This window comes from Python bivittatus, unplaced genomic scaffold (assembly GCF_059951505.1).
Source record: "Python bivittatus isolate LINGU-HERP-01145 unplaced genomic scaffold, Pbiv_v1 ctg000330_np1212, whole genome shotgun sequence".
In the NCBI taxonomy this organism is placed as follows: domain Eukaryota; kingdom Metazoa; phylum Chordata; class Lepidosauria; order Squamata; family Pythonidae; genus Python; species Python bivittatus.
In genome coordinates, this window is record NW_028277058.1 from 41775333 (window position 1) to 41791013 (window position 15681).

At 39.6% G+C, this 15681-nt stretch overlaps 1 protein-coding gene across 1 annotated transcript in view; it reads right to left on the reverse strand.

The window, feature by feature from the left end:
- Positions 1-422: 422 nt before the first annotated feature.
- Positions 423-15681, reverse strand: part of RFX4 (regulatory factor X4) — an 84304-nt gene continuing 69045 nt past the window's right edge. The window contains exons 16-20 of the mRNA XM_088141514.1: positions 13451-13570; positions 10439-10600; positions 5014-5176; positions 4716-4854; positions 423-695 (exon numbers count right to left, since the gene is read on the reverse strand). Coding sequence (XP_087997640.1) covers positions 423-695; positions 4716-4854; positions 5014-5176; positions 10439-10600; positions 13451-13570 — 857 coding nt within the window. The remainder of the gene's footprint in view (positions 696-4715; positions 4855-5013; positions 5177-10438; positions 10601-13450; positions 13571-15681) is intronic.

Here is a 15681-nt window from a genome sequence, read left to right on the forward strand (position 1 = left end):
GATAATTTTCAAGTCCGTTATATTTCCATGCTTTTCTGAGGAATATAGGCCTGTCTGATGCAGATATATTCAACTGCAATTGCAGGTTTATGAACAAGCAAAGCAGATGGAGAACATTCAGTGACAACTGAGATGGCAACTGATTCAGGGCAGTTTTCCAGCATGTGGAAAAAAACACAAAAATAAAAGGCACACCTGGGCCTACATAATGCTTAATAGCAGCACTAAAATCTTGCTTGCCTGGAGGAACCATTGCACTGGCCTAGAGCATGCCATGCTTATAGTCATGTACCCAGGGATCTTTCCCATCTTCATGGTCATTACCAATGTCCACATAAGACTTCCATTACTCTACTAGCAGGCATAAACCTTTTTGTCTGTTTTTATTAAATATGAAGGATTGATATTATTACCAGTCAGGTTTATTTTGCCCATCCTGTGGTTGCTTCCCCATTGATGTAGGCAAAGCCAGGAAAGTGTTGCATGTGCTCGTATTCAGAATTTCTCCGTGTGGTTAATGGGGTGTACATGTCACTGGAATTTCCATATCTTGTGGAATGCATGGGTGGACTTGTATAACAAGGGTTTGCTGAAGGCACCTCTGCCCAGCGAGGTGTAACTGGAGATGGATGCAGTCTTGGGGTGCTGCTCATCAAGCAGGGCTCCATCCGTGAAGACGGGCTATTGAAAGGGTACTAAAGACATGAAAGTACATTGTGAAAAAGTTTGTCACACATCTACATTTCGGAAAGAAAACCACAAAAAATAAAATAAGAGTTAAGGTTCAAATTCTGTCCAAGCTGTCTCCTCAACGTTTTATGGTGTGCAGTACAGAGTTACAAAAACCTGTGATTGTTCAAGGGAAAACAAAGTTGTTCTGGGAATTTTAACTCAGTATACAATAAATCCATCCCTTCTATCAAATCAGCAAACACCTAAGTTAAATATTAAATGTTTGATATTACAATTACTATAAAATAATAAATACACCTCACATTGTATCATAAAGTATCACATACAATTGTTTGCAAATGTGTAGCCACACCTACTTACATTGTATGCTTTAATGAATCCCTAAGTGAACAGATCCTAATCTTACAACTGAAGTAGGATGATAAAGCAAGTAAATTGGAGGAAGCTGCAAATTCCATCGTACGGGAGTAAGCCTTGGTATGAAAGAACTTTTTTCATTCACCATTTCCATCTTCATTCCAGACCCTTTTTGCTCCAGATTTCAGGTCCACCAGGAACCTGTATCTCCTGACTTGAAAACTGTATTTTTTATTTGGAAACAGTGAAAAGGGCCTAGTTCCAAAAAAACCCATTTTCAATCAGACATAATAGTATTTGATAATTCAGTCATTTCTAGACTAGAAACTTTATATGGACTTTTTTGCTGAAAAAAGAAAAAATGATATGATGATTTATGGGTATGAGGATTAAAAAAGATGTGGACTAAGTGAGGGCTTGAAGGGATCTGTATAACATCTAGGAGGGAGGATTATAAGTTTGTAATTATCTGTTGAAGAGAAGTTCAGAAGTCATATTTCATAACTATAGTTTCCTTTTTTTTCTTGCCCCTTTTTCTTCTTCTTTTCTTTCTTTTCTATCTTTTCCTTTAGATTTGACTTTTACAATAGGTAAAATTCTCAATAAATACAAATAAATAAAAAAGATAATTCAGTCATTTCTTTCAGCATTCACTGTGGCAGGACACAATATATAATTCTGAGGCAAATCTTGACAAATATAAAAGATGTATATTTGAATGGCACCTTTCTACTCAAGATCAGTGTTTTTTAACCTCAGCAACTTCAAGATGTGCAGACTTCAACGCCCAGAATTCCCCAGCCAGCATGGGAGGTGAAGCCCACACATCTTAAAGTTGCTGTGGTTGAGAAACACTGCTCTAGATTGTGGTACTATGACACACAGGAGCACAGATAGTTGTTTATTGAGTGATGACAGTGGTTTGATTTTGCACAATGCAGCAGGACGTACAGTATGGCTTAAACATCGCAGTAGTTGGGTTTACTCAACACATTTTAAAGCCATACCCAAACACACCTGACTATTGCTTAGTACAATTTGTGAAGCCAGCATTCGTCTCTGGAGGTTTGGACTCTGCACAGGGACTATCCTTCTTCCTTCTCATTGGCAGTGCAAGAAAAGAGTCTCCTTAAACGCTGCCATCGATTTGATGATCTGCCATTCCCCGTTTCATTAACATTCCAAGGCAAGCAAGCCCAGGCAGAAAAAAAAAGGCTAATAAACGACTGTAAAAACAAGGGGAACAGGGACACAGTGAGTTGTTTCTCTGTGTGGCCAACCCTGTCACTCCCCCCGTTGATGCAGCTGTGTTTATGAATGTGTCATGAATATAAAAAAGAATAATTGCTGGAAAATAATATGGCATTGCAAATATGTAGTATTTTTACAATAAAATCTGTGATGGCTGAAGCCCCAGCACGGAAAGATTTGTAACGGTAGGTCAGCTAATTGCAAATGAGTCAGGGCCTTCTTTTTCCTTCCAGTGAAGAGACTATTGAGAAACAATATTTTTAAAGTCCGCCTTGGACCCTGCCTGCCTATTAACTCCACCAGTGAAGCATCTATTCAGCCTTGTTGGAGTGTCCAAGGCTTCACCATCTGCGCGGATGCCTGCCCAAGCAGTCTGAATCACCTTTCACACTTCGCATCCGGTTTAATGAAGAGTGCTTAAGCACGCTGATCTCAAAACACTGGGGCCTAGTGATCTTTGCCTAGTATAAAGGCGACGTTTGTTGGAGAGCCCTTGACAGGAAATTACCATTTTCTGGGTCAACTCACTTGCCATCCCCATGCCGTTGAAACTTGACAAGAAACACTAGTCCCTTTAAGTTGGGGTGACTTTAAGCTGATTATTGTTAAGGCCCTTTCTCCCCGAAATTTAAAATGAGCTCTAGTTCTTTCCCGTTATTATTTTAGAAAATGCTATTTTAAATGTCTCCTCCACCCAACCAAGGTTGAGTTCTTGAAGATCAGTCTGAAGAATAATCTCTTTATTCTTATCCTTCAGCTTGCTGGTTGATTATGCAAAGAGTGAAAGGTGTCTCTGTTCAAACAGCAACAATATTTTCCTTCTGAATGCAACTCTAATATTATAAGTTTTATTCATATTTTAGTAAATGCACTATCTCTGATATAAAACAAAATATTATTGTTCAAATCTTTAGCCTTACAGTATTGTAATATATTTCACTGGTCTTTTAAAAAATGCACATTAGATAGTATGGAAAGTACATTGTAAAATCAAGACATAATATAGATTTTTTAATTGGTGACCATATAAAATATTACAACTCTTGTTTTCCATGTCTAATGCTTCTCCATTTTTCACTTAATATATGATGGGACTATTGAAATTCAGTTGGTGATTTCAGAATGAAATTGAATCATACCCAGTTCTTGCTCAGAGTACTGATACTTGGGCTGGCTCCACAGAAGGGGGACATTTGTCCACTGAAGGCCTTACTTAACTACTTTTGGAAGAACAAAAGTCACAGTGGGTGGGGCAGGACAGAACAAGGGTTTTTTTAGTCTTGGGGGAAGGGTTTTTTAAAAATTTGTTTTAACTATGTTAAAATAATTTAGAATTTTCATGTGTTTTTCTACCTCATGGTGGTATGTAACCATGTTATCAATTTTAGTAACTGTAGTTAGAAGGGACCACACAAAAGATTTTGAGAGCTGCGTGTGACCTTGGGGCCTCAGGTTTACCACCTGTGTCATAACCCATGGTTTATAAATCATTACAGCTGGATTCATGCAACACTCTAAGCTGAAACCAAATAAATCTCTGTATGGCTTTATATGATGTCTGGACCCCACCATAAACTCCTTGTTTATCTTTACAACTTGAATGCACATGGGTTATATAGTCAACTTCACTAAATCTTTTCCTCCCTGGGTGTTAAGCTTGCCACTTGATCTTCTGTGCTTTTAACTGCAGGCTGAAAGTAGCAGGTGAAGCCTTTCTCATCATGGACAATGCAGGCAGGAAAAGTTTTATCTGTTAAATTTCTGTCAGGCTCCAGATAAAGGCACAGGGGCAGGTCTGTGGTAAATCTACTGGGTGAAGGGGGTCTGTCCAAAAGAAAAAAAGCAGAAGCAATTTTAATCTTAGCATTATCGCCACCCAAACATTAGGGGTGACATCTCAGAGATGCTGTGCTGCAAACTGTACATTTTGTCCACAAGGGAGTATGATCTGGTCATGGGATACAAATAACTTCAACAGGGTGAAGGGTGCAAGTGCTCTGAACCTGAGAATTCTCCCATCCATGCTCCATTAAAAGGAAAGAAAATCATGTTTTGTTCACAAATACATTTTATTCTGCTCAGAAGCTGTAAACCACTGTGGAAAATAGACACATTAAATCTGGAGTTCCTTGGAAGTTCCTCTTTAAAAGTATAATTGTTTAACGTTCATAAATATTAAAAATCTATAGCCTGTATTTGTCAGGACTTTGCCAATTTTCTTATCAACCAACACTACTTAAAGGCAAATAAATAATCAAATATTGAGTGTACTACATGTAAAAAGGGGGCAGGGTTTGATTTTGTGGTTGCAGCTACCACCCTGCCTTTTTTGAAAACCCTCCCTAAGGCTGCCCCATGGATGTCTTATTTAACCTAATTAGCTGTGACACTGTTGTGCAGGGGTTGACACTGACCTGTGAAGAGTTCCTGTGATAAGCTGAGTAATGGAGGGGTGCAGAAATAGTGCTGTCATGTGGTAAAGATGGATACTGACTCTGCATCGGGTGGGAGTGCTGGTTTCCATAAGTACCATAGTTATAACTTCCTGTGTACCTGAAAAAATACAGAAGAGTCTTGGAACTGTACTTCATATAATGATCCTGTCCCCAGACTGAGGCTAATTGGATAACTAATTGTTGGAGGGGACCATGCTGGGGAAGGGTATTCTATGCTTGGTTACCCCTTCCCTCTTCAAAAAAAAAATTAACCTACCCATGTTCTTCTCTATGGTGATAAACAGGTATCCTGTGGGTCACAGATGAAGGAGGAACATGAGGATTTCTCATGCAAGGCAGTTGTTGAGAGTTTTCAGCAGGTGATCCAGCAGCTGTAGTTACAGTGTAGGTGAGAGACCATGTGTAGGATTGCATGGCCCCTACATAAAATAGAAGGAACCAGTTAGCTTCCAAATGCTTTACAATCTCCATTAAACTCAAATGCAAGGATAGTCTGTAGATCGTGTAGAGTCCTGATACGGTGGGAGGAGGAGGAGGAGGAGGGGAGAGAGAGTTGGACCTGATGGTGAATGCCAGAATCCTAGGTAGTTACACAACTTTGAGAGCAGGACTGGGAAAGCTTTGTGTAGGGAAGACACCGCTGATTAACTTCATAAACCAAGCTGCTTGAAACTGTACACATTACATTTCTCTACTAAGATAACAAAGATAGCTAACTATAGTAAAATATGATCTAATAAAATGTGGGGGAAAAATGATTTTCATGTGTTACGTGAAAGGGGTTAAAATGTCAAAAGAAAGACCCTCTGTATATGCTCAGAATATATTGTTCCTGACATTAATGTTGCACAGTAAGGAGACGTGGTAGTGAAGGTAGATTCTATACAGAAAGGCCACACAGAACTTGTAGAACTGTATCAGCTGGTAAATGCTGCAGAATCACTTCTTTTGAAGGCACAGAGGTAAAAACTCCAAGCTGAAGTCTTGGTAATTGTATGTCCATTAAGTGAAAATGCAGAAACTGTTGGTTATTATCTTCCTCTCCCATCCAAGAACCAACAAACTCCAATGCTGCTTAACAGGGGTATCCACAGGGTATGGTAAAAAAATCAAGATGGAGGCCATAACAGTATGAAGCTCCACCTGTTTTTTATGTGTGTCATGTGTACAGAACTTTTATCTCACTATCATGGCTGCCATCTTGACTTTTTTGACCAAACCTTGTGGACAGTCTACTGCTTAATTTTACTGAGATCAGTGAAAGTTAGGTAGGTACTTCTACTCGAAGAAGTAGAGAGATGATAACCAAGATGTAAAATCCCTGTGAATAGGAAGTTATTAGAATAGGAAGTTATTTTAAATGAAGCATTTTTTCACTTTATCAGTCAACTAAAAATCACAGAGTGAAAGTGTCATTTTATGGCAAACACTGTATGATTTCCCAGAATAGTTAGTGCACCCATCCCAACCGCCTGGCACGTTTGAAAGTTAGTGTCATCGATTTCAGTACAATTTATTTCCAAATGTGATTGTAAGGACTCAGCATGTTTTTATCAGATTTTTGCCTGTCAGCTAAAACACCCCACTGAAAAGTAGCCTGCGACATTATAGTTATCCAGTGACAAAGTTTTATGGTTTCTGTAAATAGGCAGGGGTACTTCAAAGCAGAGCAATGCTAGCAAATGAGTAATCACAGCCTTTAGACAGAGAATGAGGAGAAACAGCCAGACAAGCAATAATTTCGTTGCGGTATTGGTATTGTCTGAACAATCATTATTCAGGCCTTTGTAATTTCAAGAATTAAGGCCTAATTATTGCTATTCAGGACACAGCAGTTGTACAAGAAAGACTTAAAGAATAAGGCGGCTATATCTTCCCAGAGGTTTTATAGTGGAGCAATTTACGGATGGTAGCCTTTATGAGGAGTGTGCTGCCTTGAAAAGCAGGATGAGTTAATTTCCTTTCCGTGCCTGATTACCAAAGGTCTCCAGAAGTTGTAGTTTGGAAGGCTTGATAGTTAATGTGTGTTGCTTTCTCCACTCTAGATCCCCCAAATGTGCTGGACTATAATTCCCAGAATTCCTAGCCAGTGCTGGCTAGAAATTCAAGGAATAGTAGTCCAACACATCCGAAGACCACCAGATTGGGAAGGCTGAAGATTAAAGTTAATACTCCCGCTATACAGCAGTAGCTTAATAAAACATGACATACAGTGTATAGCACAGTGTTTCTCAGCCTTGGCAACTTTACGATGTGTAGACTACAACTCCCAGAATTCCCCAGCCAGCCTTGCTTTCAGTACAATTTATTTCCAGATGTGATTGTAAGGACTCAGCATGTTTTTATCAGATTTTTGCCTGTCAGCTAAAGGCTGAGAAATGCTGGTGTAGCAGTTTTTTCAGAACTAAACTTGATTATAGCCTGAGAGATTATACAAACATATTCACCATATTACTATTTATTATAATTGCATTCCTAAGCATTCCAACTGTTTGTTATATCATATTTCAGTACCCCTTAAGTGATTAAAAAGAAACTCTCATAAACTGAGTCAGATCATTACTCTATCTGACCTAGTGCTTGCTGTCTACATTTAGCCACTGTTACTCTTAAGCTTTCTTGCACAAGGTGGCATGCAAGAGAAATTTATTCCATCCCCATAAATTTATCTAATTGGCACATCCAGAATTAATCCCAGAAATGAAAGGTAATTATTTGTATTTGCGTTTTTCCAAACTTCGCAATACATTCCGATAAAAAATGTGTGCAAGACACCAAGAACCTGCATTTGTGATAATGCCCACATTAGACCAAATTACATACAAAGATATGAATTGGGTGAAGGGCTGGGCATATAAAAATATATGTAAAATTTTGCGTAGCCTGTTTTTGGTTCCCTGAGGCAAATTGATGCAGAAATAAGTCAGGCTGAAAAAATGGGAAAATGAAAGTGACACTGCAAGAGATCGAACTCTCTTCTGATATGATACTCAAAATCCTGGGACTTTATGCATGCACACCGTATGCTGTGCCATTGTGGAAATGCCATTTCCACAAGATGAACAACCCTTCAAAGGTTTCAGTATTCCCCAGGGTGCAGCTGGGGTCAGACTGAGGAAGAGATTACTGCAAATGCACCTCTCCCTTGCAATAGTTTACTTGCCTCTAATCAAATTCCAGACAGGTGTACACTTGCAAATTGTCCACAGAAGGTGAGTGAATGGGCATGACAGCACTGGAGCAATAAAAATTGGCAGAGACCAAAAGTATTCAGTCTTTACCCTCCCACCTCCCATGCAGCAATGCACCGTTTCTGTGCTCCAAACTGCCTGCTTCCAAACCAGCTTTTTCCCTAGCAAAAGTGGTAATCAGGACTTTATTATAGGCATTTGCATATGGCATTCACTTCCTCTCTAAGGCCACTTTCATTACTTTGTGGGAGGAAATTCTGATTGCTGCGACTCAAAAAGGATATTGTAGAGCTGGAAAATCTGTAGAAAAGACTGACCAAAATGACCAAAGAGTGGGGATGGAACTAGAACAACAGAATACCAGTTACTGAAACTCTGTATCCATCTTATTTCCTTCCATTCCAAATGTACCTTTTTTTAATGGGCTTATCTTTTAATGTGCTCACTTGATTTTCTTTTAAGGTTCTTGGAAATAATTCTTCTGTAAAAATTGATTCAGCCAGACTGGAAGAGAAGTACTGTATGGAAAGTAGGTTGTGCTACTGTCACTTCACTCAAATCACAAATCTTTCTCTTCATGAGTAAATATAATCGAGTTTTCCTATCTTTTGGTGGGGTCCAGATATAAAGTGATTATGAGCCCATGCAAAACATCAGTATATTCTCTAAGAGTCGAGTTATGAGATTTGGGCTGCAAAAATTCAGAGCGAGGTGAGAGTGGTATGTCCATCCATGTACTCCTTGACTCTCAGCAGCCTTTTGACCATGGTATCTTTCTGGACTGGGTGCAGAGGTAGGAGTGGGGGGCACCATGTTACAATGGTTTTTCTCCTTTCTTGGTGGCTACTTACAGTTGATGTTGGTGGCAGGAGAGGTCACACCCTTGGCTGCTCATTTATGGGGTGACTCAGGGCTTGATACTCTCTCCCCTCCTGTTCAACATTTACATGAAACCTCTGGAGGAGGTCATCCATTGGTTCAGAATCCAGAATCATGAATATGCAGATTATGCATATTGTGTATGCAGTTGTATGATGGAATGGACTTATGAAGGCCAGGCTCAGGGAGATAAGTATGTTCTTAGCCCCCAGCAGGAGCGTGGGAAGTTCAAGAAGATGAGGCTGGCACCTCCCTAACGAATTCACAATGTTGTGGCTGGCTGGCTTGGGAACTAGGGTTCAGTCTGGGGAGATTTTCTGTCTGGAGGTTGTAGCTAATATACGCAACAGAACTGTATTTGCATTGTCTCTTGGAGTTCTTTGGGCTGAACCTGACAAGTTGTACATCTCATCCTGGGTCAGCCAAATGATGCTGTCAATGTCCTGTCCCAGTGTCTGGAGGCTGTGTGAATCTGAATGGGGAGGAACAGGCCCAGACTCCATCCTATCAAAGCCGAGTGGCTATGGATTTTTGCCTCCCCCAGATCTGGGGATTTTCCATCTTTAGTCCTGGATGACTGGTGCACAATCTGGGGGGGGGGTATCTTGGACTCATAGCTCCAGCTCAAAGAGCATATGACAGCTGTAGCCAAGAGGGCCTTTGCCCAGTTACATCTGGTTTGCCAGTTGTGCCCATTCCTAGATCAGGAGGCTCTCCAAATGATCATTCATGCCCTAGTTCCCTCACAGCTGGACTACTGTACTGTGCTCTACATGGGGTTTTCCTTGAAGACCATTCAGAAGCTGCAGCTGGTCCAGAATGTAGCAGCATAGGTGGTGTTGGGCATGCCTCAGTATGTCTATGTGACACCACTGCTCTGTGAGCTGCACTGGTTGCTAGTTAGCTTCTGAGTGCAATTTATGACCTATAAAGCCCTTCACGGCACAGGGCTTGGTTATTTGAGGAACAGTGCTATCTCCCATGGTTTCTGCCCATCTGGTAAGATTGGACAGATTCAGTGTGCTTTGAGTCCCTTCAAACAAACAACACCATCTATTGTAACCCAGGAAGTGTGCCTTCTCTGTTGCAGCACCTGTCCTCTGGAATTATATCCCCCCAGAGCTCCCACCTGATGATGTTCCAGAAATCTTTAAAAATGTGGCTGTTCTTCCAGGCCTTGGGCTAGGGTATTTGTGGAGCCTCATTGGTGATGTTTTCTGTCCAAGGGGGTGTGCTGTCCAAATGCATGGGATTTTCCATTGGTTTCTTTTTACTGTTTTCTATCTTTACCATAAGCCACACAGAGTCCCTTGGCGTTGGGCAGAATCTAAATTTTGTAAATAACTAAATCAGCAAATCCCATCCCTGACCTGGCCTCCAGTTTTACCCAAAGTATTTGGCGTGCTCTTAAAAAGAAAGATAAACATTGCAACCCTGTACCTTATAATTCACTGATTATACTGATGATGGGAGAGCACTAAAGAATTCTGTTTCTCATTCTGTATAAATCTGGGGTATAACCAAAATGTCTTCCTTCCTTCTCCCTCCCAGTTTGAGGTCAGCATTATTCTTTCCAAAGTGTATAAACAAGCAGTCCTTAGCCTTACCAACCTGTGGAGGTTGCTATGCCAGCATACTCTGGGGACTGATTGCTTATAGGAGAAGGTACGGATGGAACGTCCACCGAGGTGGCAGATTTCGCGGGAGAGAAAGCAACTGGGGAGGGACTGGATGGAACAGGTTCTGCCACTATGATCTCTTCTCGTACTTCAACTGCAGCAAGGAGGAAAATGAGAAGAAAATATAAACTTTAGAATGATATACATATACCGGCATTCTTTTTTCCGTATTTATCATTTTCAATAAGTTTCTAAACAAATATTGTAAGCTCCTAAAGCAGACTTTACTTTGTTGCAGGGAACTTCAGTCCAAAAATCTGTCACGCGTGAAGAGACGGTCTTCTGAGCATAAGCCTAAATCAATTCATCCATAATTTATTGCTAATACATGTATTTATTTATTAGCATTTATTAATTAATAATGCTAATAAAACAAATAAGCCTAAATCAAATACATTAAATTAATTTAGCAAGAGTGCCTAGTAAATAAATAAATAAATAATAAAGGGCAAACTGTCCACTTGCATTGAGAATGTCTAGAACAAGAAGTCTGGCTTTAGAGAGCTGAAGCTAACTGGCCAAGCTACCTGGATATGACAGGAATTTCATGCAACACAACTGCAAGGCACCAAATTGTAGAAGACTGGTGCAGACATGGGAATTGTGATCTTCTGTGAATGCTACTGTATAATAGCAGCTACATTTGAGAGTACAGGTAGTCCCTGGGTTAAGAACGCCCGGGTTACAGATGATCCATAGTTAAGAACAGAGCCTTTTGTAGCAAAATTCAAGTTAACTACACAATGGTTCAAGTTCATTACACAATAGTACTTACAGAGCATTATACAATAACACTGTTCTGGCTTACATACAAATTCGACTTAGGGACAGACCTTGGGAACAGAACTCGTTCTTAAACTGGGACTACCTGTAATTTGGAAGCAAATGGGATTTAATGTGCCTTTCTGATCCTGCAGGAAACAATGTTGTTGTTATTTTGCTAAAGGAGGAGAGACAGCTTTATATAAGCAGCCTCAAGAAAAGTTTGAAGACATGGTTGGAGTTGTTGATCAGCCTTCCCCCTCTATATGATGTATCAGCATATTAGCCCTTAATGTCTCTTTTTTTACTTCAACTTTTGTTTATGTTAGCAAAAAACCTTAAAAATTGAAACAAATTGATATGAATTCAATTTTGGAACATGCTCTGTGCCTAAAATATTTCCCAGTCTAGAAGAGACCAAGTTGCCCATACAAGAAATAAAATCCAATTTTTAACAGCTTTAATGATGATGAGGGGGAAAAAGGAAAAAAGGAAAAATCCTTAAAATTAACATTCTTTACTCTTCAATTACCAATAAAGCCATGGTTTTTCGTCATTTTTTTTTTAATTTAAGAGATTGCTGTGTTTTTAAAAATTTGAATATATATTAGCATAATTACATTTATGTCTATAAACATATTAGAATCTCCTCTGGTAATCATTTTGCCCTTGGCAAAGGGAGTTTTAAAATATGTAAAGCAGTTTGTAGGAATTCCAGGTGCATAGGAAGGGCACTAGACCAGAGCCCATTTACCATCTCCCGCTTCAAACAGTAAATAAATACTTACTTTTGGTTTTCATTTTGGGTACAACATTTAGTTTAAAAAGGCCTTTTAAAAGAGAGGAGATAGGAAGACATACACAAATGCAGGTATAATCATGACCTTATTCACCCCCCGCCCCAAACTGAATTCCCATGCCCTTAAATACGAAAACATAAGGAAGGGGTGTCTGTTTAACTGAATAGTCTCTGCATTTTCCAAATGTTTGTTTAACAGTCTACTGCTGCAGAATGTTTGAAAAATCATTATTTTGTCCATTCTTCTCCATTGCTTGGGATTTGGGCTTGTATGCTTGGGTGGGGGGGTGGAGGGGTGGGTGGGCATGTTACTTATTCCACAAAGTTAACCCAGAAATCTCATCAAACAGAAGAATTAATGCCAACTGATGCCCTAAGCAGAGCCCAAATATGCTTGGCCCTCCATTGCTTAACTGACAAGACATTAAGAGTCAATGAGTACTGAAGATGAAATAAGAAATTAAAACTTCAGTTTACTTCCAAGCCATCCCCAGGTTGGACCCCACAATTATATTAAATATAAACTTTTTTTAAAAATGTTTATTTATTTAACACTAAATAGCAGCACACAATATAAGCAATTTATTTACTTATAACTAGGGCAATAGAAAAATGCAAATTTCCAACACTTTTTAATGCATAACAAAATTGTTATAAGGGAAAAATGCAAATACAATTTTTTTTTTTTTAAATTAAAGTCAAGTGGGGCAGTGAAAGGATGAAGGGCATGATAGCTAGGGGGAAAACTCTGTGGTGTTCCCTTTCCCTTGGTGCCCTAAGCACATGCTTACTGTATTTTGCTTAATGGTTGATCCAGGGCTGGAAGAAGGCTACAAATGCTAAACTGGAGTTCTTCCTGCCCTACAGAACTTACATAGTGAAGAGAAGATGCCACAGCAGTTTACTTGGGAATTAAAGCTTTCTTAGCATGGACCTGATCAATTCTATGCAATAAGAGGCTTCAAGCCTGCAGACTCAAGCTTTTCCTTTGTCCTGATTTAGACAAGATACATGCTACAGGAAAGCTCATACAGTATACTGTAGATTTTTGATTTATGAAACTGGTTCATCTAGCCCAGTATTGCCAACAGCTCCTCAGAGTCTCTAACAAAGAAGTTTTTGCCTGCAAAGCCTCTTCCTAACCATTGAGTATTAACCCATAACCCAGGGTACAGAAATCAAGATGACTGGGATCATATAACAAAGCCAGGCAAATGGCATTATGGCTTATCATAATGTGTGAGCCCAGCCAGTACCCAATCGATTTTTGTCATGTGTACCACAGAGAAAAACAGATGTCCCATGGCCACATTTTTTCCACCATAATGACAAATATAGACAATATTTGGGGTGGACTGATTAATTTCAAGAGAACCACCTTACCTATTCCAGCTCCTCCTTTCATCGCCCTCATCAGTTCATTGGCTCTCTCCTGGCAATGGAGTGATTCTAACAAGTACAACACATAGTCATCAAACATCAGGTGAATAAGGTGAAAAGATCCTGGTGACAAAATAATGTGAGGAAGAAAAATGAATACCATGTGCATGAAACTCATTGACTTTTACAGTCCTGCTATTGGTCACTTAATTATGAGCCCCAAAGTGAAAGAAACTATGGTACCCAAAGGGGGCAGGGGGGTGGTCCTCTATGGTTGCAGGCAATAAGAGGGGTGCAGTCAAAGACACAAAGAGGCTGGCTGTGAGTGTGGACTTGCATTGCTCCCGCCCGCCCGGCAATCAGCTGTTTGGCAGAGCAGCAGTGACAAAGGAAAAAGTTGTGCCTTTGAGTCAGTTTTGACATCTGGCAACTGTTCTCTGCAGTTTCTTTGGCAGCCTTTTTTGAAAGTGGTTTGCCTGGGTCATATTGCTAGGACTAAAAGAAGTGGGTGGGCCAAGTTTATCTCGCTGGCTAAGGTGGGACTAGAATAAGAGTTGCTTGATTTCTTGCCTAATGCTTTAATCACTACACCAAACTAGCTGTTAGCAATAGAGGGGAGTGTTATAAAAAAGAATCATTGTGGGTGTCAAATTTGCTAGGTACACCACTGAAGGAAACTGCAACTCTATTGCAATCACAGAATTTGCTTCCAAATAAATATGATTAGGAAAGTCTGCTTTGTATGATCTCAGTTTGGTGCCTGCCTTGGGCAGCGCGAAGCAGACCCCTTTACTGTTCTTCCCTAGCTTCTCATCAATTGCCTTCTATTGGAGGAAACACATTTATTTATTATGTTTGCATACTGCTGAATCTGATGACTCAGGGTGGACTTCAATACACTAATGGCATCTTTAAAAACCAATATACAAAACAGACAAATTAATAGGAACCTAACATGAAGAAAATGAGTGCATGCTGCTTATCTGTCCTGATTCCTCAAACTGTAAGCTGTCAGATTCAGCTGGTAGGCTGACTAGTTTCTATATTTTATTTATTTGTTTGTTAGATTTCTATCCTGCCGTCCATCCAAGAGCTGAGGGTGATATAGGCAGGAGTTCCTCCTGTTTTTCCCCACAACAATGACTCCAGGAGAGAGAGACTGGCCCAAATTCACCCAGGGAGCTTCTACAGCTGGGTGAGGGATCGTCCTGGTCTTCAAATAATCCCTTAGCTCTGACATCAGACAGGCTGCCTTAGCCACTATGCCATGCTGGTTTTACATGCAGAATGGAGGATGACATCTTATCTTTAACTCAGATACTAATTACAAAGGCCTGGTTCCAGATATATTGCATTTGGCCTTTCTAACCAACAATTGAAATTTATCAGATACCCAAGATACCGGATTATGTAAGACTGGGTCAGAGGAAATAAAACTCCCCTCCCTGTTTTTTCCTTTAATTCAAATAATAATTAATTTTTGATTCATTATATCTCTGGACTGTAATCCCTAAGAAAATTGCCATGACTAGAATGACCTTTATAATAATTATCAATTTCAGGCAGAGTTAATGACTATTTTTTCAATTTGATTTGATAATTAGATAAACTAGACTTTCTGTTATATATCAGCTCCCAAAGATTTGAAGCAAATGCAAAAACAGCCATCTCACTTGAACTCTGTCAAAAGCTGCACTCTGCTTCAGGACTATGTTCTAGTATGATAGGCTTTAAGTCAAGCCTAACTGGATTTTTGTTTTGCTCCTTTCCTGCTTAGACATTACATGGCTATCTATTTTACCAAAGAGCCATATAATATGTAAGGAGAGATTCAGTGTCAAGATACAAAAATAGCCATATCAGCCTACTTTAGGAAGCAGATTTTTAGATAATATTACAGTGCACTGAATTGTTAATTGTTTACCCTGTGATTTTATACATGTTAATTATTCCCTAATCAATATATTTGGTTTATTTTATATTAATGGGGGCCACCTTGAGCTTGTTGCCAAATTAGAGTCATCAATATTTTAAAATGTGAAAAATAAATTACATTATTCAGAGACTATTTTCTGCCTTCCTATATGGCCACATCTACAATGGATGGGTTCACATCTTGCCCTATAGGGTTCAAGGATCCCTGACAGATGGCTGTCTAGCTTCTGACTGAACACAGTAAAGAGGAGACTCTCTGGGTAAGGAGTTCTACCGTCAAACTCCTCTTACTGTTCATT